Genomic DNA, 22238 nt, shown 5'->3' with positions numbered 1-22238 from the left:
TCATCGGGGATTTAATCGGGGATGTGATGAAGCAAAGCCTGGACATGTCGTCGAGGACATAAGGATCAAGAGGCCACCACATACCTAGTTTCATGATGAAGCAAAAGCCTAGACTTCGCTACTTCGCTTCACCGAGGGTCGGCCAAGAGAAGCTCCCGGTGTGTGTGTGTGTGTGAACACACACGTGTTTAGAGAGAGTCCCTCTCTCTCTCTCTCTAGCAAACCACCCAACGGGATGGTGACACGTGGAGCCGAATGCCACGTGGCTCCCTCTGGCTGGCCAAGGCCACGACACAAGAAAGGCGTTATAGAAACAGAGCCTCCCGCCATCAACCAATAGGAGGGCGACGCGTGGAAGCGGGCGACACGTGGCGATCTGTGACTGGCTGAATGACGAGGCTTTCCTTGTTTTCTTTTTCCTTCCTTCTTGTGTTTTTTTTTACAACACAGTCCCAAATTTTCTATGTATTCGTTTCGTGTTTTTGATCCGCTCGTGTCTGCAAATTTCTAGGGTTTCCTGCGGGAAGAAAATCCTGGTTTTCCTGCAGGCAGGAGATCCACCTCTTTCTGCTGATCTTTCTGCAAATTTCTAGGGTTTCCTGCAGGAGGCTCAGCCGAGTTCGTCTGGTAATTTTCTTCTAAGGGCTTCTTCATCATCACCATCACCATCGCCATCGCCATCGCCATCGCTGCAGCAAAACCTCAGGTATATTATTTCCTAAAGCAAGAACAAGTCCGATCCTTCTGTTTTTCTTGTTATCCGGTCTATATATTTGGGAGTTCTGTTTTCTTCTAAGGTTTCCAGTATGTCAGCTCTGTGATTCATACTCGGATCGTATTCTTCAACAAGAAAAAATCTACATTTTGGAGTGATCTACTTTTTCCAGTGTTTCCATCTCTTGCCTCTACTTTGTCATTCAGAATCTCATCCTTTATTCTCTATCTCTTGCCTCAACTGGGAAAACCTGCATTCACTCTAACTTCTGATTTTTCTAGAAGCTCAAGAAACAGAACCTCAGGTTTACGTTCTTCAAAATCCTATGCTTTGTTTTTTCGGTCGTTTTCAACTACTAGAAACACCTACATTCTCAAGTTCTGAGGTTTCTAGTGTCTCAACTTTGTGAATCTCTGATTCAGAATGTGATATTTTATTTTCCTGTCTTATCTTAACATGAAAATACCTGCGTTCTTAAGTTGAAGCTAAAAAAAGATAACAGAACCGCTTACTCATTGAAGAATTCTAAACATAATCTCCTTAGGGTTCCATTAAATTAAACATTAACTTCACGATCTCCAAGTCTGATCCTTTCTTTCTTGTCGTTTATTTATTTTTCTTCTTCAACTAGAAAAAAACTCCTGCATTCTGCTCTGTGGAAAGATGTGGTTCGGCCAGGTGGCTAGCAAGCTCCACAAGATATTACTCCTGCATGTGATTTTTTGCACATTCTTTTCATCTCCAGTGAGATCTGCTGTTCTTAGCATCGATCTTGGGTCAGAATGGATGAAAGTTGCGGTTGTGAACATAAAACCTGGTCAGAGTCCAATATCCATAGCAATCAATGAGATGTCCAAGAGGAAGTCTCCATCTCTTGTAGCATTTTCAAATGGTGATATGCTTGTTGGTGAAGCAGCAGCAGGAATTGTTGCAAGATATCCCGAGAAGGTATATTCACAGCTTCATCACATAGTGGGTAAACCTTTCTCAGGTGCAAAGAATCTTTTAGATTCTTCTTACCTCCCTTTCGATATAATTGAAGATAAAAGAGGTTCGGCTAGCTTCCGCATTGATGATGGAGAATCCATATTTTCTTCTGAGGAGCTTCTGGCTTTACTTCTAAGCTATGCAAAATCATTGGCTGAATCTCATGCAAAAACTATTATCAAAGATGCTGTGATTGCCGTGCCACCTTACCTGGGACAGACGGAAAGAGAATGCATTATCCTTGCTGCTGAACTTGGAGGTCTCAATGTTCTCACACTAATCAATCAACATTCAGGTGTGGCATTGCAATATGGGATCTCTAAAGATTTTGCAGATGAGCCAAAGCATGTGCTGTTCTATGATATGGGTGCAAGTGGTGCTTATGCTGCCTTGGTGTATTATTCTGCATACACCACTAAGGAGTTTGGGAAGAACAAAACAGTCAATCAGTTTCAGGTTGGCATTGCATTTCCTCTTTTTACTCGTTTAAATATGGGGATTTCTTCTTCTTCTGTGTAACATGATAATGGACCAAGCCATGAGATAAGAGAAGTGCAAAATGAATCACTGAATTTAAATTAAGGCCTTGCTATGTGAGGCAGTCAAGGTTAGTGCTGCATTCCCTCATTATACGTATTTAGTGATGAATATCTATCTTTTTTTCATGCTAAATTAAACAAACCCAGAGGAGCAAAATTAATCTAAGTTTACTGAGTGAAAATGATTTGCCTAGCTATGAAGAAAAAATCAAGGTTAGCTTTCTTTTCCTCATTATACTTATCTAGGGATGAGTATCTATCCTTTTTCTGTTCATCATGATATGGAACTAACCCATGAGATAAGAGAAATGAAAAATCAATGTAACTTTACTGAATGAAACCAATGGCATAGACAGAAAAGCATTCAAGAAAAAAGGAGTGGATAGAAAAGTGTGAAAGTGTAATCTGTTTTCCTAGATTATACAATTTTATATCTTGATTAGGAGGTTTCTGAGACGCAAACGTTTCAAGCATTTGACACTTTGAAGAATTAAAAAGATGGGTCTTATTCTTATTTTTTTCATGACCTTCTAATTTGTTTGCAGGTTAAGGATGTAAGCTGGGATACTTCAGTTGGGGGATATAAAATGGAATTAAGACTTATGGAGCATTTTGCTGATTTATTTAATAGAGAAATTGGAGGTGGTGTAGATATAAGAAAGTTCCCGAAAGCATTAGCAAAATTGAAAAAGCAAGTGAAAAGAACAAAAGAGATCTTAAGTGCAAATTCTGAGGCTTTGTTGTCTGTGGAGGGGTTACACGATGATCGTGACTTCAGGTTGGCACTAATAACTGTGAATATAGATGTCCTCATGATTCTGCTGCATTAGATTTCAGTGGTAGAGGAACTAATCTATGAAGAAACACCAAAATATGCCGAACTTTTCTTTATTCCCTCCAAGACCCTTGAGTTTTCTTTATTTGGGAAAATAAATGAAAACCTAGATGTGTTGTTTTATCTGTCAATCTATTTTGCTGGTACATGTATTCTATATAAAACATTAATGCACATCTTATGTAACACAGGAGCATCATCACTCGCAAGGAATTTGAAGAACTTTGTGGAGATTTGTGGGAACAGGCATTAGTACCCATAAAGCAAGTTTTGAGCTCCAGTGGATTATCCATTGAACAGCTGCATGCTGTGGAGCTTATTGGTGGAGCGACACGTGTACCTAAGTTACAGGTGAATACTATGGTTTATGTTGGCAACTCTGAAAATATTCCATAGGGTTGGAACTAGTATCTGTATATTGTCCAACAAATATGCTAAATTAGAATACATGTAAATTATTGATTGTAGTTTGTTTCAGAGGAATCATGCTTATTTGGTTTATATATACAAAAATGCATTTTGGGTGCGTAGGATTTTATAAGACTGATGTCTTGGTCTATTTGTTTGTAATCAAAGTAGCTAATAAATGGTCTTTTCAAGATCTTCTAGTGTTTTGTCAAAATGCTTTGGTAAAACAGTCATTGATTCAGTAAGGTTGAAGTTTTGATCTCTTTGTTTGTAAACAAAGTAAATGATAAATGGTGTTTTCTTTATCTTTTAGAGTGTTTTATCAGACTTCTTTGGTAAAAGAAGCCTTGATAGGCATCTTGACGCAGATGAAGCAATTGCCTTGGGAGCAGCTCTACATGCTGCTAATTTAAGTGATGGCATTAAGATGAATCGGAAGCTTGGAATGATTGATGGAGTAACTTACAACATTCTGACGAAAGTGGAAAATACTATAGGTTCAGATGTTGGAGATCTAGGGGATGACAAATATGATGTGCTCGTCCCAAGGTTGAAAAAGATGCCTAGTAAGGTCAGCTTTCACACATATTATTAGTCATTTCTTTTAGATGAAGTGTGCAGATTCTGTGTTCACTATAATAATATGTTTTATTATGTTCAATTATTCTACGTTCAGGTATTGAAGTCTACAAGAAACATCAATGATTTCAAATTTTCATTGTTCTATGCACAAGGTGAAATCCTGCCTCCTGGTATCAGTTCCAATGAGATTGTAACCTATGAAGTTTCCGGAGTTTCAGAGGCTTATTCAAAGTATGTTATTCTGTTTATATGTTTGCCACCATTACATATTATATCAAGGAATATTGGGTGCTAATTCATTCTAATTGTATAGGCATGAAACGAGAAATCTTTCCTCCCCCATAAAGACAAATCTCCACTTCTCCTTGAGTAGAAGTGGATTGATATCTATTGACAAGGCTGAAACCATTGTAGAATTTTCTGAATGGATTGAAGTACCTGTGAAGAATACTACATTAACCAAGCCAGGAAAATCAGATTCACGTCCAGAGAGTGATGGCAACAGTAATCAAACATTAGATGGTACCTCAACTGAAGCTTCTAATATCACAGAGTTGATCGATGCTACCATTGGGGTTGAGAATGTGACCATCACCGAAAAGAAGTTGAGAAAGAGAACAATAAGAGTTCCTCTGAAGGTATTTCTTTTAATCTAAATAAATGAGCTGTGATTTAATCCTGCAAACTCAATGTGTGAAAATATTAAAAATCTTAACAAATGCAGGTAGGGGATGTGACTGTGGGGTTAGTCAGGCCAATGTCTAAGGATGCCCGTTTAGATGCAGTCATTCGTCTAGACAAAATCAATCGTCAAGAGGAAGAGAAGAGGAAAATTGCTGAAGCTAAAAACAGTCTCGAAGCATATATTTATATGATGAAAGAAAAAGTAAGCAATGTTGTCTTGCATAGAATATGTATGTGACAAAATAAAAGGTCACAATCATGCATTCAATTTTAGTTAGCACATATGAACTTTCGAGGGAATGGAAATCAACTAAAGTCCTTGGGTTATTATTGTTGCAACAGTTGGACTCTTTAGATGGTTTAGATAAGGTCACAACAGAGAAACAGAGGGATAAATTTCGAGAAGAGCTTACTGTGGTAAGTAGAACTTTTAAGTGTCCCCAATGCTTTGGAAGGATCCAGCAATGAGAATGATTAAGGTTTATTCCATCAAATTCCTCTGGTATGGCAGGCAGAAGACTGGCTTTACACTGAAGAGACTACAGCTTCTGAATATAAGAAAAAATTAGATGTCCTTAAGTCTACTGGTGATTCAATGATTTTCAGGTAAACTAGTTTATAAGATGTGTTACTGTGTTGGGCTGGCATATGTTTATTTAAGTTTGTCTGATTTGCTTTGTGATTTTCAGGTTAACGGAACTGGAAGCAAGACCTGCTGCTGTGGAACAATCCTTGAAATATGTAGAAAGCATCAAGGAGGTATGAGGCCAGTATTATCTGCATGATGTCTTTTTTGTAAGGTGTAATGCCAACATTATGCATTGCAAACTACACTCAGCTTGAAAGTAATGTTTCCTATTTATCTAATCTCTGCTTTTCCTGGATTCAGACTGTTGTCGGTTGGGCAGCATCCAAACCTTGGATCAGTGAAGCCAGCAAAACTGAGGTAAAAATCAATACTTATTGTCTAAATGACCATTGTCTATGCTTGTTCATCTAACTGAATTACTGATTATATTTACAGTTCCTGGATTTGGTTGATGGCTTTGAGAAGTGGATTGTAGAAAAGCAGAAAGAGCAACAGCAGTAAGTGCATGAAGAAATTCTGCAGTCTTACAAGAAAATCTGTATTGAAATTCCTGTTCATTAAGTGTTTGTTTCATTAGTTCTTTTACTGAGATAATGTGGATATGTAAGCAGTAATAATATTAATCACCTTGACAGGGTGGATGTTTTCACATACCATCTAATAGTAAGGGGTTTATCATTCAGCTGTGTATAGGAATCTCTCACATCCCTAGTTATGGAAAACCCCACATTCTTCAGTGTGTTCTCTTGGTCTGCCCCTGAAGAGGAATTCTCCTGATACATAATCCTTAGCCATGCAAAGTTTTGATGGTAAAGAGGCCAAGGGTCTCATGCGAAAGCCCATGCTTTTATTTGTCTTGATTGTCACTTGTTTAGCTGCACTCGTTAAGCTCAGTTAGTTATTGGTTAATGTCAATTTATTTGATTTCAGCATTATCAGTTTATTCTTTTCTAATGACATGGTTACGTTCTTGTAGGAAGCCAGCTCAGGAAGTTCCAGCCTTCTCATCTGAAGATGTGTACATTAAGGTTTCAAAGCTGGAAGAGAAGGTAATGTTGTTGACACCTTCCTCTTTCTTGAGTATCTTATGTGCTAGTCTTGACCATTTGTCTTTGTATCATGAATTTATGTCAATTGCAGTTTGCAAAATTGAGCAAAACCCCCAAGCCGAAACCTGAGGTTGAAAAGAAACCCACTAGTAAGATAAATGAATCATCTTCTGCAAGCACAGAGGAGGAGGCCTCTGATGTTGAGAATGCATCTGCAGACGAAAATGTTAGCAAAGATGCCCACAACACTGAAGAGGTGATCAAGGAAGTGAAAGAAGTTGAGGAGGGACACGATGAACTTTGAAGCAGCTCTTTTTATTTCTTTGAGATGAGCCAAAAAGAGCGGCTTCTCACATTTACATGTCATCAATTTTGACACAATCAGCAGACCACAATCGGGATAAATGAATTGAGATATAACACAGCAACGATTCCCCCTATCAAAGTGAGGGACAATGGTTGCTTATTTTTGTGAGGTACAGAGAATGTCTGATGATGCTGAACATAGTTATATCCAGATATACAAAATGTTTTTTATTTGCTTGTCTTTGTGTGCAGATACTAGAAGCTGTCAAGGATACATATAATATATATATATAAATAGATAAAAACATAGTATATTGAAGTATTTTATGCTACCAAGTTTGATCCATTTCTTCTAACCATGCACTTGATTGAGCTGATAACCAAGTTGCAGTGTTAGTTCATGATCATTACTGTTGGGTATGTAAAGCTTAAAATGCACCAAGAAATCGTACCAGACCGTTCTAGATGATGGAAAACATGTAATTTACATTTAGAATTATTTTGAAAAATGGTAGGCCTTCATGAAAAGCATGTTATCTGATGGGCATAATTTGGAAAAGTGCACAGCAGGAGTTTTTGGTTGGGTTGAGGAAAAGTATATTGTAGAGCTTGTTAACAATAAATACATTGGGAAACTTCTAGAGAGTTATTTTATTTTACTGGTATCTAACTGAGTTTGCATTCAAGTATGCACCAACCACTTATGGACGCAACAAGTTGCTTTCACTTCATGATGAAATGGTGTTTCCAATTGTAACTTGAATCTTATTGGAAAACTAACTGGAGGGTGGAAGTCGATGAATAACTATCGATAGCAAAATGGAAGTTGCTTGATTGCTTGCTTGTGGGGAAGAGTTTGAATGTAGGAGGTAGTGCTGGTCATGAAAATTGGAAGTGTATTCTTTTTGGCTCTTGCTCTTGTTGTCACAGTGAAACTATATCACACAAGTTGACCCAAAATCAGAGATGGAGATTGTATTCTTTTTTTTTTCTCACTCCAGTTGTCACAATTCCTTAATTCCTTTTGGGTTTGTGTGGACACTTCATTGTTGGTAATAAAGATTATGAGCACGGTGAAGCTTCTCTCATGGATGGTAAGCTTTAATGTTAATTTTGACCATCATGTTACTTGATGTTGAGAATATAAAATAAATGCTACTTATTGCTCTCTCTCTTTCATAAAATTTCTACAAGTTAATAAGCAAAAGTGATACGCCCTCCTTTAGATGGGATCACTTCTTGTTGAGATCATGGCCATGGAAAGGGTTGCATAGGTATGCTTTCACTACATGCCTACTATCAAATGTGAAAGCATTGCGCATATCCAAATTATGATGTGATCCCTAATACCTCTAAGGCAGGAAAATGATTTCCATCTATAATTTTGGTCAACCTATGTGAATTGTAGAAGCACCCACTCGTCGTCAAAACTCTCTTTCTCTCTCTCTCTCTCTCTCTCTCTCTCTTTGGTAAAAGCAGACAATTATATTAATTGTATGTAAAATCCATTTAGTTACAACACTTCTTAGTCTCCTCTACCTATCATATGCCTATGTAGGGAGAGGGATGTTTTGTAATGCTACTAAAAAACTTGAATATGCATTTGAGGAAATGATCCCCACATGCTCTAACATCCAAAATTTCCACATGAGAATACCTTTAAGCTTCTTTATATAGGATTTCACCCCATGTTTATTATCAAACATGAAAGCATTACACATATTCCAATTGTGTTGTAGACCCCAATAACATAAAAATTGGAACAATATCTCCATCTCATCATTTGATCCATTTTGAACATAATGAGAAAAAACCCATTGTTGAGGTCTCAAACAACAACGGGTTAAAACTTGTCAAATGTCCGATAAGTACTTCCAAATGGTACACGCTATAGGACATTTAATGAACCTATGTGTACTATCCTCTAATGGAACGATGCAAAAGAAACAAGTGCCAGACCCTAGTCGTCTCTTTAAGGCTGAACCTAATGGGAGCCCACCAATCATGCTCTCCATATGAATACCTTTGCATGAAATGGTAGATGGGAATGCCAACCACGTAATATTTTCCACCACCTTGCATCTCACTTATATACATTCCACAACTTCGTTGCTTTAGGAGATAGCCAAGATAATGATAACATCGCATGATGATACAATATATTTGTAGTGACCTGTAACAAGCGTGTACCATCTTGTAACCGCCAATCTACCCAAGGTGCAAAATTGGTTTTCAATGGCAAAGATCCTTGCAATAATGGTATATCATGTAATTTCTCCCAAATAAATCCATAATTTGGGGGAATACATAACCATCTCTTCGCATCTTCAAAATCCGACAACCTTTGAGATTCATTATCAACCACATCTTCCAAATGTACAATGCCCAATCGAAATAAACGATTGAATTGAGATCTCAACTTCTCTTTCCCATGCCAAAACAACACTTGAGAAGAAACAAGCAATTCGTTTTGTAATGAATTACAATATTCTCGATCACTTGATGGTCCGCATTCAAAAAGAGATAATGCATCTTGCCACGATCTTACCAAATGTTGTCCACATATAGAATGTCGAATCTTTAGAGGAATACTTCCATTCAATAGTGACCACCATGATCCTTGAATCTTTGTTTTCCCATGCACCAATCCTTCATGCTCAATAAAAGATTGCATCATAGATATCCATGGTTGATTTTGTTGACATATATCTTGTAATAATGTAAATCTATGAGCCATCAAATGCCTTTCCAAATCCAATATTGCTGCACCACCTAATCTTTTAGGAGTAGCCAAATGGTCCCATGAAATCCATGTAACTCCCTTCATTTCTCCCTTCTGCCACAACATGAACCGAATAGGTTGTAACATGCTTTGTAATGCCTTCTTCGTCCAAGGAAGTAAAGGCAAAAAATATAATAACATGGGTATCAAGATACATTGCACCACTTTGAGTCGTACATGAACGGGCCATAATTGAGACTTCCAATACATAAATTTGTCCCTCAATTTACTACCAATCCAATCAATCAATTGAACATTTGTAACATCAATGCCCAATGGATAACCCAAATGTCGATAAATTGAACCTCGTGTAATCACTGACCCTCGCCATCCCAAACATTCCAAATCACTCTCCGTACAAGAAATAAGGCGAGACTTCCTCCAATTTATATACAACCCTGAAGCCAAATCAAATTGATCCCAAACTTGCATACTCCTTTTAAGATTTTCTTTTGAGGCTTGTAAAAGCATAAGAGAACCATCTGCCAATGCTTGTGCCACCAATTGTCCACCAGAAGGAAGATGCAAACCCACAATATCACCACTGGCCGCAAGATTTGACAACATTACTAACAAATGATGTGTAACAATAACAAATAACAATGGGCTTAGTGGACATCCTTGCCGCACAGATGAAACACTTTCGGAGTGACTCCGCCATTAAGCATCACACAAGAGGTTTCATTTTGCCTTAGCAAATAGATAAGTCGACACATACGAGGACCAAACCCCATATTATACATCACACCTAAGAGGAAAGACCAATTAACATGATCATATGCTTTTTCCAAATCTAATTGCACCATAACCATTTCTTGATGTGTATGTCGAGCATAATCGGTCGCCATTTGAACATTCAAAACATTATGTAATAAAACCATATTGAGATGGATGAATAAGTTGAGGTAAGAACTTCTTAAGTCTGTTGGATAATATCTTTGCAAACACTTTGTACAACCCTCCCATCAATGAAATAAGCCTCCATTGATGAAATGACTCCGGAGATGGTACCTTTGGTATCAATTTGATTAAGCCCACCTTCCAGCTCTCAGGCATGAAACCAGAATCCTAACATTGTTGAAACATTTGTGTGAATGGACTCTTAAGCATGCTAGCATACTTCTTAAAAACTTCATTTGTAACACCATCCCAACCAGGGCTTTTACCATTTGGAAGGTGTAACACCATCCCAACCAGGGCTTTTACCTTTTCCACCTCAACTTCTTCAAAATCAACATCCAATTCTTGACAAATATTTGTATTCATGGCACTCCCAATTAAATTATAAAACTCTTGTCGTGCTAAAATGAGTAATACATAACTCAATAACCTTGATTGGGTCTACAACAATGTCATCGCCTACCTTAATTTGTACCACATTTGAATGAGCAAATGATGGTCTTAATCCTTGAAAAAACATATGAGATTGTGATTGATTATCTATAAATCCCTCCTTTAATTGATGTAGTCTTGTTTGTTGATAACTTTGACAAAACAAATTCTTCACAATGTCCTGTACTTGAACTTGAACATCCAAAAGCTCTTCATCATGTGGATTATTCATCAATACTACATTGCACCACGTAAGAATATGTGAAAACTTATCAATCAATTTATTACGTCTTTTAGCATAGACTGAAATGTAAACCCAACCTTGTATTGCACAGACTGAAATGTAAACCCAACCTCATCTTGATGCAACCATTTCCATACATCCAACTTCAAAACCTTTGATGCCAATTTGTCCCAAAATTCTTGCTCAGGAGAATCCATCAATGAGAATCGTGAAGTAGATTGTGAAGCATCAACACACATATTAAAATCACCCATTAACAAACCAACACATCCCACTAATAACCGTGGATACATTGAAGACCATAACTCAATGCATTGATTAGCATTATTGGGTGCATAGATTCCTACCAACCATATCAAATCCTCAAAATACTTTACTTCCATCACCAAAAAACGCCCATATGGATCATTATAGACTATATGTGGACAAAATAAATCACGAATAATCATGACAACCCCTGAGTAATGATGTGATAATTGTCTTGCATAATATGCGGAATATCCACGCAAATGTAACACAAATCCTGCTAAATCATGACACTTATGTTCAATTGCACATAAAACATCCCAATCTTTATCAAATAAAGTTTTTCATAATATATATTTCTTATGAGGGGAAGACGCACATCTCACATTTCATGATACCACTTTCATTTAACACCTTTGGTAAGAACTTGCTCTTTATGAGCAAGTGTATTCATGAATGTACTAACTACTTGTTCAAGAGCTGCATAAGGATTTGTGTGTACTACATCCCCTCCACCAATATTAGGGTTTTGTTGTCTAGCTCCACGAGAACGAAGTCCTTGATTTAATTGAGGTCGTACCACCCTTCCTAAAGAATCGAATTGTAATTGGTTGGACAATCTCTGATGTTGCACTTGTTTCTGCAAAGGATTTTTCTTAAACCCCTCCTTCAATCTCAAATTATCTTTTGGTAATGTCGTACCATAAGTATTTTTTGATTCCCTTTGTATGGCAACACCCTTCCCTTTTATCTTATGCTTCACTTCATGCCACTCTCCATCTTCAACATTTGGGCCATCATTATTACATACTCCATTCTCCTCCCCAAAACCTCTAACATGACCATGAACTTTAGGATCTCGCTCTAACCCATGAGATGTTCCCTCATCCATGACCATATCAACCATTGAGACAATATCCTTCTCAACATCTTCCTTATTTTTCCCTTTGACATTATTTTCTGGGGATAGTTCGCCTTGACATTGGCATTCAGCCATAAAATGCCCCAATTTACCACATTTAAAACAATGTCCTGCAAAAGTTTCCCATTGAAGCTTAAAACAAAATCGACCAAATCGAGATGTATCGATACTCAACCATCCTGGAAGGTTACAACTTGTATCCCATAACATGCAAAATCTACATTTGTTCAACGAATTAACATGAGGAGCAACCAAAACTTTACCAATTTGGGACATCAATCTTGGTAGTAAATCCCAAAAGAATGAGTTACTACAATCAACAGTCACCCAAATTGGACATTGTTGTTTTAATAAATCTTTATAATCCACCACTGGAACCCATTCCATCACATGCACCAATCTTCTATAAAAAAGATTGGTACCTTTGCCATCAAAGTCGTACAGTGTACTGACGATCGAAAAACTACATCATAGAAACCTCTTGGACCCACATACACATCCTCAACACAATTAGGCATTATGAATGAATTCAACCACTGCTTAATCCATGATACTAAAGGAAGTTTACTAGTGAAATATAAAATAACACCACGATCATAGAACCTGTCAAAAGTTGCTAACATAGAGTTGGTTTCCATCACCACCTCGACAACATCCTCCTCCACACAATCTTTAACATCTTTCTCATTTTTTTCCATAAAATCGGAAAGCAAAGCCTTAACAAAATCACAACGATTGTCAATATCATAATCATATCCAATAACATCTTTCCCACCAAGAATAATAGCATATGATGTTTTCTCATGTTTTGTAGATCAATTCACTTTTGCCTCTTGTAATTTTCATAACCATCATCACTACCACATCCATCAACAATCATCAACTCACTTCCTATTGTTGTGTCAGCCATCCTAATAGAGATTGAGGGAACTAACATGAGACGATGACACTTTTTCTTGTAGCTTCTTGTAACAATAACGAAACGTAACGTCCAAATAATCCTTGGAAAGCCCTCTGAACGAGCTTCACAAAGAGCCAAAAATCATAAAAAACGGAGTTTTGAGGACAAAGTTACATTAGAAACATGTTTGAACTCTATTCTTGAAACGTCATCGCGTTCTCTCTCTCTCTCTCTCTCTCTCTCTCTCTCTCTCTCTCTCTCTCTCTCGTAAACATTACAAAAGAAAAAAAATGCCATCATAACGAACTTACAACAAAGCATAGAACCCTTCTAGGGATCTAAATGCCATTACGACGACAACCTTAATCCCACCCTACACACCAATTCAAATGTCGAATATGTGACCTTGTTGCATTCTCTCTTCATGGTTGAGATTTCATGACTTCTCTAGCAGTGTCAATTGGTAAGTTCTCTCTCTCTCTCTCATAAATAATGGCTTTCATTACAAAAGAAAAACACCACCATGACTACCATACTACTAAGTATAGAACCCTTCTATGTAGGGATCTAAAGACTACTATGACTCCAAACTCAACGCCACCCAACACCAATTCAAATGGCGAATATGAGGATATCTGACCTTGCAAAGTTCTCTCTCTTCATGGTCGAGATTTCGTGACTTCTCTAACACTGTCAATTGCCATAAAATAATTCCTTTTAACTTTAGAACATATTTTCTCACCCCAACTTGCGAATCAAAAGTGAAGGCATTTTGCATATTCTGATTGAACCATAGCCCCCAATATCTCAAGAACTCAAAAATAATTTGTAAATGAGGCACCAATTCAATGTTCTCCATATGTGCAAAAACCTAACTAAAGGAAGATAGGCTTACCTCTAGTTAGAGATGTCCACACTAAATTGATACACCTCCAAACCATCCTAGCCATCGAGCATGAAAGAAATCGATGCCTACTGTGTTCCAATTCCATTGAACAAAAGAAACACGTTCCTCTAGCAATGTTTCTTTTTTTTAATGCATCCCCCAATGGTAAAGCTCCAACCGTAACTCTCCAAATGAATACTTTAGCTCATAACATCAATCGAGAACACCAACCTGATTTGATCACATGAAGCCACCGAGTAATTGGCTTACGAAAACCCCATATCTTTATATCCCTTTCTTCCATCCATTTATGTTTGCCAATCAACTTATGATAAACATCATTTGTTGAGATCATCGTTAATCTCCTATTTTCAACAAATGTCTAATCAAGCTCTTGAGATTCCCTATCTAAATCAAGAATCAACTCATACCATGATAATAATTCTTGCAACTTATCCCAAATAAAGGTATACCGTTTTGGAATACAAACTTTTGATCTTGCAATTTGAAAGGCCATTAATCTTCTTTGTCACACCAATATAGTATCCTTGACTGTTACCAAACTCAACCTAGCCATTTGATTAAATTGAAGATAACCGTTAAAAATTTGTTTACCTTCCCACCTCAACAACTTTAATGTCACCAAAACCTCCATTTGTAATGAATTAGCACATCCCCTTTCTTGTGGAGGATGTCATTCCACAAAATCTAACATACTTTGCCAAGACGTCAACAAATGATTAACTATCAGAGACCTTGCACATTTAACAACCCTTTTAGAGTTAACGACATTCCACCACTTAGCTTCAACTGTAATCTTTCCAAGCTTAATTCATGTCATCTATATAAAGTATGCCACCATTTCTATCCAAGGTTGTTCACCCTCAAACATAAATCGAATGAAAGTAAATCGACGAGCCACCATATGCTCATATAAAATCAACATTGATGCCCCACCAAGACACTTCGTATCATCCTCTATGTAATGCACAACTTCAATAGGTGTTTCTACGTCTAAGCCTCATTAATGTAATTCAAATTGTTTCAAACGTACTGTGAGCTGACTATACAAACTAGAAAGTTTCGTACAGGATGGTGATAGATATCATGGGTTTCAATCTTGTAAATATTGGGTTTGTTTTATAAATTCACAATAATTCACAATATTGGGTTTATTTACATGTATAGATGATGAGATTCTTTGGTCACCTCTTAGTCTGTTTCAATTTACCTTTTTGCTCAATTACATTTATTTATTGGGAAAAGTACCAGGATACCCCTAGAAGTTCGTCTATTTACCAGAATGCCCCTGGAAGTTCCAAATTTACCAAACTACCCCTATGTCCAAAGAATTACACTTTATAAAGTAATTATACACTCAAATCTACAAGCCCTATTTACCAAAGATGGAAGAAATGGACCCGAACTAGCCCTATTTACCAAAGATCGAAGTACAAATATGGTTCCATGCCAACCACGACAAGACAATTTTCCGTTTTCTTTTCCATAACATTCGGATTGAATGTGACACCATTTCAAGGTCTTTCTTAGACCATGGTAGCAAAGAACGATAATAAGACACCATAGAGACAAACCATAATCGATTGAACCACCTTAAGTCGTACATGAAAAGGCTAGAATTGAGACCTCCAATACATAAACTTATGCTCCAACCTTTTGGATACCCACTCAATAAGTTTCACATGAGAAACTTCCATCCCAATTGGATATCCAAGGTGACGACAAAGCATACCACGATGTACTATCCTTCTAACACGAAAAACGAAATCTCTGCCACAACCGAGTTCAAATGTGGAAATGGGAATACAAGCAAAATAGAGAGAGAATCCGAAATAAATGTGCACAAGATGTTAACATAGAAAATCCCTAACTGGGTAAAATCCACGAGAGTTCTGTCACTCCAAACAAATCACTATGAAAGAGATATACAACAGAATGAACACACACAGAGGCACCGACCTGAGTTCATACACCTCACCAGCTGGCGGTTACAATAGAGGCATTCTCAGTGTCTCTTTGACACACACACACACACACACACACACACACACACTCTCTCTCTCTCTCTCTCTCTCTCTCTCTCTCTCTCTCTCTCTCTCTCTCTCTCTCTCTCTCTCCGTCTGTTCTACTGCAAAGGCAACGACCTCGCACATGTTGTACACGGTTACACAACCAACTCCACTCACACAGTAAACAAGGCGACTCAACTAACTAACTCCCAGACAACTGACCTAAGTAGGCTTGACTCAAAACCTATTTACATTTTCGACCGGGTGTAACATTTTCCTTTATCTTGAATTTGGCCCATCTGGAGGGACCTAATTCTCAACAATTTCCTAACCACCCAAGCCTAACACATCTTGTTCTATACATGAAATGAGGAAAATTTTATGCATATTAATTCTCAACCTTGAAGCATTTGAAAACAATTCCCACACTTCTCTTGTCTTATTAATATTTTCTCGATTAAGTGCCAAAAACATGATATGGTCATCTACAAGAGCTTGAACAATACATGGCTTCCTTGATGGCAACCTTAGTCTAATCAATTTTTCCTCCATAGCCATATTGTGTAACTTAACAAGAATAGGGTGTGTGACAATAGTGAATAGTAAAGGATTGACTGGACGTCCTTTTCTAATTGATCCCTGAATAGAAATAGGTTGTGTTACTCCATTAAATATCACATGTGAAACTGAACCTTCCCCTAATGTGTATATCAACTTAGCCATACGATCACCAAAACCGATATGATACATCAACTGATTTATAAATGACCAATTCACATTATCATAGGCTTTCACGATATCCAATTGTAATAACACTAATTCTAGTTTAGACTCCTTTGCATGGTTGATTGCCATTTGAACATCTAAAATAATATGTAAAATGTCTCTTTTTGCTAAGAACCCATGTTGAGCATAATGAATAATAGAAGGCAAAACCTTATGTAATCTATTGACAATCACTTTTGTAAAAATCTTGTACATTCCCCCCATCAATGAAATAAGTCTCCACTGAGCAAAGGAAGATGGAGAAGGCACATTCAACAAAAGTTTTATCAAACCAAACTTCCAAGAATGAGGCATTTCCTTTGATGTCCACACCTTTTGAAATAAGACCGTAAAAAGGCCCCTTTAACTTAATTACATATTTTTTAAAGAGCTCATTTGTTAAATTCATCTCACCCAGAACTCTTATCATTAGCAAAATGTGACATAACATGTTCCACCTCATCCTTTGAAATATCAACATCTAATGATTATGCCACATCATGCGATACATGATTTTTTCACTACATTAAAAAATATATCTCTATCCTTTTTAACATTATCATTGATACACACTTGTACATCCAACAATTGTGTATAATATTCTATTCATTTCTGCACAATTTCTTGAGGGTCAGAACACATGACACCATTTTCTTGTAACCTCACCACATTATGTTGTGCATGTGATTCATGGTCATGAAAAACTCCTCTATCTCTATCTCTATCTCTCTCTCCCTCTCTCTTATATTTGGTCCTTTTTTGATGATATATACTTGTGGAGTGGAAACTATTATGTACAATTTGTATATTGCCTTCGGCATTGTTAATTTTAATACCAATGGAGCATATTTTTTATGGAAAAAAAAACCCTCCCTCCCTCCCTCTCTCCACCCAATCGACCACCAATATACATCTTTTGTGTGCATGACAAACATTATGGAACAAAGAATGGATGAATATTTAATGAACCTTGGGAAAATACAATGAGATTTGTTTATTAGCTATATTTTCAGGCATGATGAGGTACAAACCTTAACCAAATGCAATCACATTGGCTTTCTTAATTTGACTTTTAAGGCATAGCAAATTTGTAAATAGCAATAAACACCTTGAGGTTCATCTAGGGATGCATTCAGATTGCTATCTCATCATTTTCAAGTTTCACAACCAACTTGTTAAGTTGTATAAATAGGGGTTCTTTTCGTTCCTAAGTGGTCACACTACTTAGTTAATCAGTATTACCTAATTTCTTACCAATGTTACAATGATGGACTTGTTTCACACATGTTGGATGGTCAATAAGTTAAGACACACTTGATCACACCATCGTTAAGAAATATGTATTTCTCAACTAATTATGTTGCTAGAGAAGAAACATGGTTAAATCCCATTAATTAGAGTGGAAAAAGATGCAATGAAGAAATTAACGTGTAGATGAGCCAACGGAGAGAGAATGAGAACAAACCTAAGAGTACCAAAGACACATTTACAATGAGAGCTCCAATGCATTCATTAGTATAAGAAATTTATATAGATTGTGATTCATGAGTGATTGGCGAAGGGAACAACCTTCTTGATGGCTGAAAATGCCAAAAGGGATACTATTTTTGAAGAATAGTAAAACTATTTAACAAAAAAAATACATTTTTGAAACGAAACGGAGTATCTTTCCAAAGAGTAATAAACTGGAGGAACTGAGCAACTTTAGCATCTGAATGTCCAATAAGACAATCCAATTCTCCTTTTAAAGTATGGATCGTGTCCAACTGAATGTTACGTACCATTTCAATTGGTGAGACCCCAACTAGATGGAAAATGAAAGAGCAACGACCTTTCCAAAAATCCTTCTATAAAAGTTGGAAGATCATGTCATATATATTGTAGAAACCAAATCAATTTCCGATAAATAAGTCACACTTGCTTCAACCTAAAAATCAAGAATTGAAGCGGAACATACCACTTGACTTTCTCGTTAAAGTTCGACGATAATACTAATGTTAGTAGTGTGACTCAAACTAAATGTTGAGACAATTTCCAAGATAGGAGGTGGCACACACAAGTTGGAAATACATATGCTTCCGCATAAGTTAGTTTGTATGAGTTCAATTACTCAACTTGTGCAAATAATAAAAGCATTTTGCATACCCATCATCTTCCAATTGTCTGCAACAATGTATATCCCATGACCACAATTTCCACCTCCACACTTTCAATCAGATTTTTTTTACCTTTTTGTCTGGCAGAACTCTACCATTCTGCAACTTTTTTTCACAAAACACTTCTGTAATGCCTTCTATACCATTTTTTCTATTTTTAATAAAAGACACTTTCTCAGCATATGAACATCCTTTCAGCCCTTAATTAGTGATGTACACTCAAGACCACTTTCTTCGTGTTCATTCTCTTGTTGTTGGAATATCAAATGTATCGATGCAGCAAAACACTGACAGTTACTCAGCCGGCATTCTGTTATTATCAGAATATCAATATACTGCTGGAGCAAAACACTTGATCATCTTCTTGGCCTTATTCCATCACTATCAGAATACCCAATGCAAAACATGGTCCACTCATTCTACTGGTCCTTTTTATACCTAGATCCATGTCTAGTTTTCTTGGCCTGCCCCTTCTTACTATCAAAATCAGATGTGTTCTTATGATAAAAAGCAAAGTCTCTACAAGCATCCCAATTACCATACCAAGGATACCCCCTGCATCATGCTGCAGAGTTAACATACTATTAGTAACTGCACCCATATCTCCCCATTTCCAAACAAAACAATTCAAAGGATCATAAGAATTGATACATACCAGAACTGGGCTTCCACCCAATTGAGACCGAATGAAAGCATTTCCAACCAAGTAGCTAGTAAACATTATAACTATAACATGTAACCCTGCAGCATAAATCCACATTTTAAAATGAAGAATAATAATGATCAATATATGTCAGACTTGTGTATAAACATGATGAGAAAACATTCAATCCCAAGAAACATGCAACATTTAGTAAACGATTATTTTTTTATTCTAAACACAATTAAAAAAGTTTGACGGAACACGATCAAAGTTTCTAATTATGTCATGAAGACAATCATTTCCAGCAATATTTTCCTTGGAATTTAAGAATGAGTAGTCCATCCAAATGGTCAGTTATTTTCGTGGTAACAAGAAGACTTTTCCAATGGTGCACATTTGACATATCTACACAGAAAGGCATGCCATTCTTAAACCCTCTCCATTAAAATCAGTTATAGCTTTATTCTCTCCGTCATAAATATGCAGTTTTCAACATCACACTCAACATACCAAACCAAAGGAGTTCAAAATAACTCATCGTTTTTAACCATTACCTTTCGACTTGTGTGACATACTCAACATAACTAAAACAGAAATAAGATCCTTTCAATTTCTTCTCCTTGAGCAGAGTCTCACCAATATCAATAAAAGCTTTATTCTTTCCATTATAAAGTGCAGTTTTCAACCTAAAAAAATTCAACGTACCAAAACCAAGTTGTTCTTTGTATGATGAGAAGTATTCAGGCTCCCGCTGTTGATTCCACGCAACACCTGACGAGTTCATTGTGTGGGGGAACTAATGGGGGGAGATGGTGGTGGTGAGGGGTGAGTAGGGTGGTCAGTGTGATCAGGTGAGTCTGGGTCCCAATTCAGAGGGTCTCGTGGTCGGAGGGCTCTGGCACGTGCCGCTTCGAAAGTCATACGTTGGTGCTCTCGGGAGACGTGAATGTACCATTTTAAGCCAGGCACGTCGTCTTCTTCGATCTTTACTGGCCAATTAAAAGCTGAGGTGTCGATCCTGAAGATATTGGTGCGGACTGCCGCATCCCACGCATCCTGCCAGGCCCGAACCAACCAAAGGAATCCCAATGGTGGGATCGAGGCGTCTTTGCTTTCTAGGAATGCTCGCGCGAGGTCCCCTGCAAGCCGGTGTAACCGTTGGAGTATATCGAAGAGCCGGGTGAGATGTTCATCATTGTTGACCTGCATCGTGAGATCACAAGGATAGGCAAAACATACCAAGTCAGCGATGTCAAGGTCTGGTGTAATAGCGGTATGTAGTAGTGCCATGCCCTCGAGGAATAAAATCGGTACATGTTCGGTGAAGAGGTCGCCCGCGATTGGGAGGCGATCTGATGTGAACTCCGGGTAAAGCATAAACAGAACGAGAGCGTGGTTGTCTTCCGGAAGCACACGTACCATTGCGGCACGATCAATTGTGGCGATGTCCTCGAAGAACACTCGATGGGTGGCTGCTAACGACCGGAGGACACATATGGCATGGCTCAATAAATTACGAGGTGTGCGTGGTGCAATTAACAGTTCCGATAGTTGGGACGTTGAGTCGATATAAACCGACAACGCACGAGCCATGTTGGGTGGCACACGTGTAGCCACAGGTGGTGGTGGGCTTTTTGCTTGGGCATGGGGAGTTGGGGTGCCAGCATCAGGCATTGTCATGGCGTGTTCCAATGCCGCTTTAGCCACACGTAAGTGCACGACCTCCTTTTCGAGTTGAGCGCATTTTTGGAGGTTTTGGCGGGAGCGATTGAGGATGACATTCACTCTTGTTTGCTCATCTTCGACTCGTTGGAGCAGGGTATCGCGTTCCGCCTTGAGGGCCTCGACCTCATTTTGTAACGTTTGAGCCGTAGCAGTGGCTCGTGTGAGTGAATGCTTCGTTTGGGCCAGCTCAACGGTAGTTGCGTCTAGGTTGGATTGGAGGCCACGCTGAGTGACAAGGTGTTGTGCTTCCACCTCGTGCGTACGCTTTGTCAGCCGGATGAATTCGGCTGACATCTCCGCGTGGGCTTGAGCTGCGCGTTCTGCCTCCTCCCGTGCCCATTGCTCGCGTGCGAGACGGAACATCTCCTCCTCTTGGTGATGGGCACGTTGTGTATCGAGGAGTCGGGTAGTGAGCTGTTGGAGAGTGACGGCGTGCTGGGCTCGGGCTTCATGCGAGAGGCGAAGCTCAGTCTCACGGGCAGCCGTTTCTGCTTGCGTTGTCTCATTTAGGCGGAGGAGATGGCGATGGAAGTATGAGGACATTCTGATGAGTCGCTCCATCGTGTTTTCTGTTGTCTGGGGGCGGTCGGGTTGGGTGTATGTGGCGTCGTCACTGGTGGAGTCGGAGTCGGCGTGTGTTGGCGCAGGGACGGTGTCTGTGGTCGCTCCGGTACCTTGGTCCAGTGATGTTGATGAGTCTTGTGTGGCAAGTTCAACAGAGGTGAGCTTGGGGGCGGGCGGGGGTGAGCTTGGGGGGGTGTGCCGTTGCCTCTTTTGGGGTTGGTGTGTCTGGGGCTCCTGGGGGCAGGGGATGTCCATGGGTGGAGGTCGCTTTGGTTCGACCGGAGTGACGAGAGCGGTTGACGGCCGTATGGGGAGGTTCACAGGTTCCCTCGGGTGCCGTAGTGCGCT

At 38.5% G+C, this 22238-nt stretch overlaps 2 protein-coding genes across 2 annotated transcripts; one reads left to right on the top strand and one right to left on the bottom strand.

The window, feature by feature from the left end:
- Positions 1-579: 579 nt before the first annotated feature.
- LOC147860542 (heat shock protein 70 (Hsp 70) family protein) lies at positions 580-6925 on the top strand. The gene is made up of 15 exons (XM_087324363.1): positions 580-706; positions 1347-2158; positions 2787-3019; positions 3268-3427; positions 3798-4055; positions 4161-4297; positions 4380-4704; positions 4791-4952; positions 5093-5167; positions 5262-5356; positions 5440-5509; positions 5640-5696; positions 5775-5836; positions 6316-6388; positions 6480-6925. The coding sequence occupies exons 2-15, from the start codon at positions 1379-1381 to the stop codon at positions 6690-6692; spliced, it is 2700 nt and encodes an 899-aa protein (XP_087180489.1). The 5' UTR covers positions 580-706; positions 1347-1378; the 3' UTR covers positions 6693-6925.
- Positions 6926-19101: 12176 nt separating this feature from the next.
- LOC147860541 (uncharacterized) lies at positions 19102-20441 on the bottom strand. The gene is made up of 3 exons (XM_087324747.1): positions 20307-20441; positions 19614-19699; positions 19102-19523 (listed from the first exon to the last, which is right to left on the bottom strand). The coding sequence occupies exons 1-3, from the start codon at positions 20383-20385 to the stop codon at positions 19329-19331; spliced, it is 360 nt and encodes a 119-aa protein (XP_087180873.1). The 5' UTR covers positions 20386-20441; the 3' UTR covers positions 19102-19328.
- Between the last annotated feature and the right edge of the window lie 1797 nt (positions 20442-22238).

The sequence above is a fragment of the Azolla caroliniana genome, unplaced genomic scaffold (assembly GCF_043228905.1).
Source record: "Azolla caroliniana isolate FFs.n. ecotype wild unplaced genomic scaffold, voAzoCaro1.0.p SCAF_9, whole genome shotgun sequence".
Taxonomy (NCBI): domain Eukaryota; kingdom Viridiplantae; phylum Streptophyta; class Polypodiopsida; order Salviniales; family Salviniaceae; genus Azolla; species Azolla caroliniana.
The sequence above is the reverse complement of the archived record's forward strand: the minus strand, read 5'-3'. Positions and strand labels throughout refer to the sequence as shown.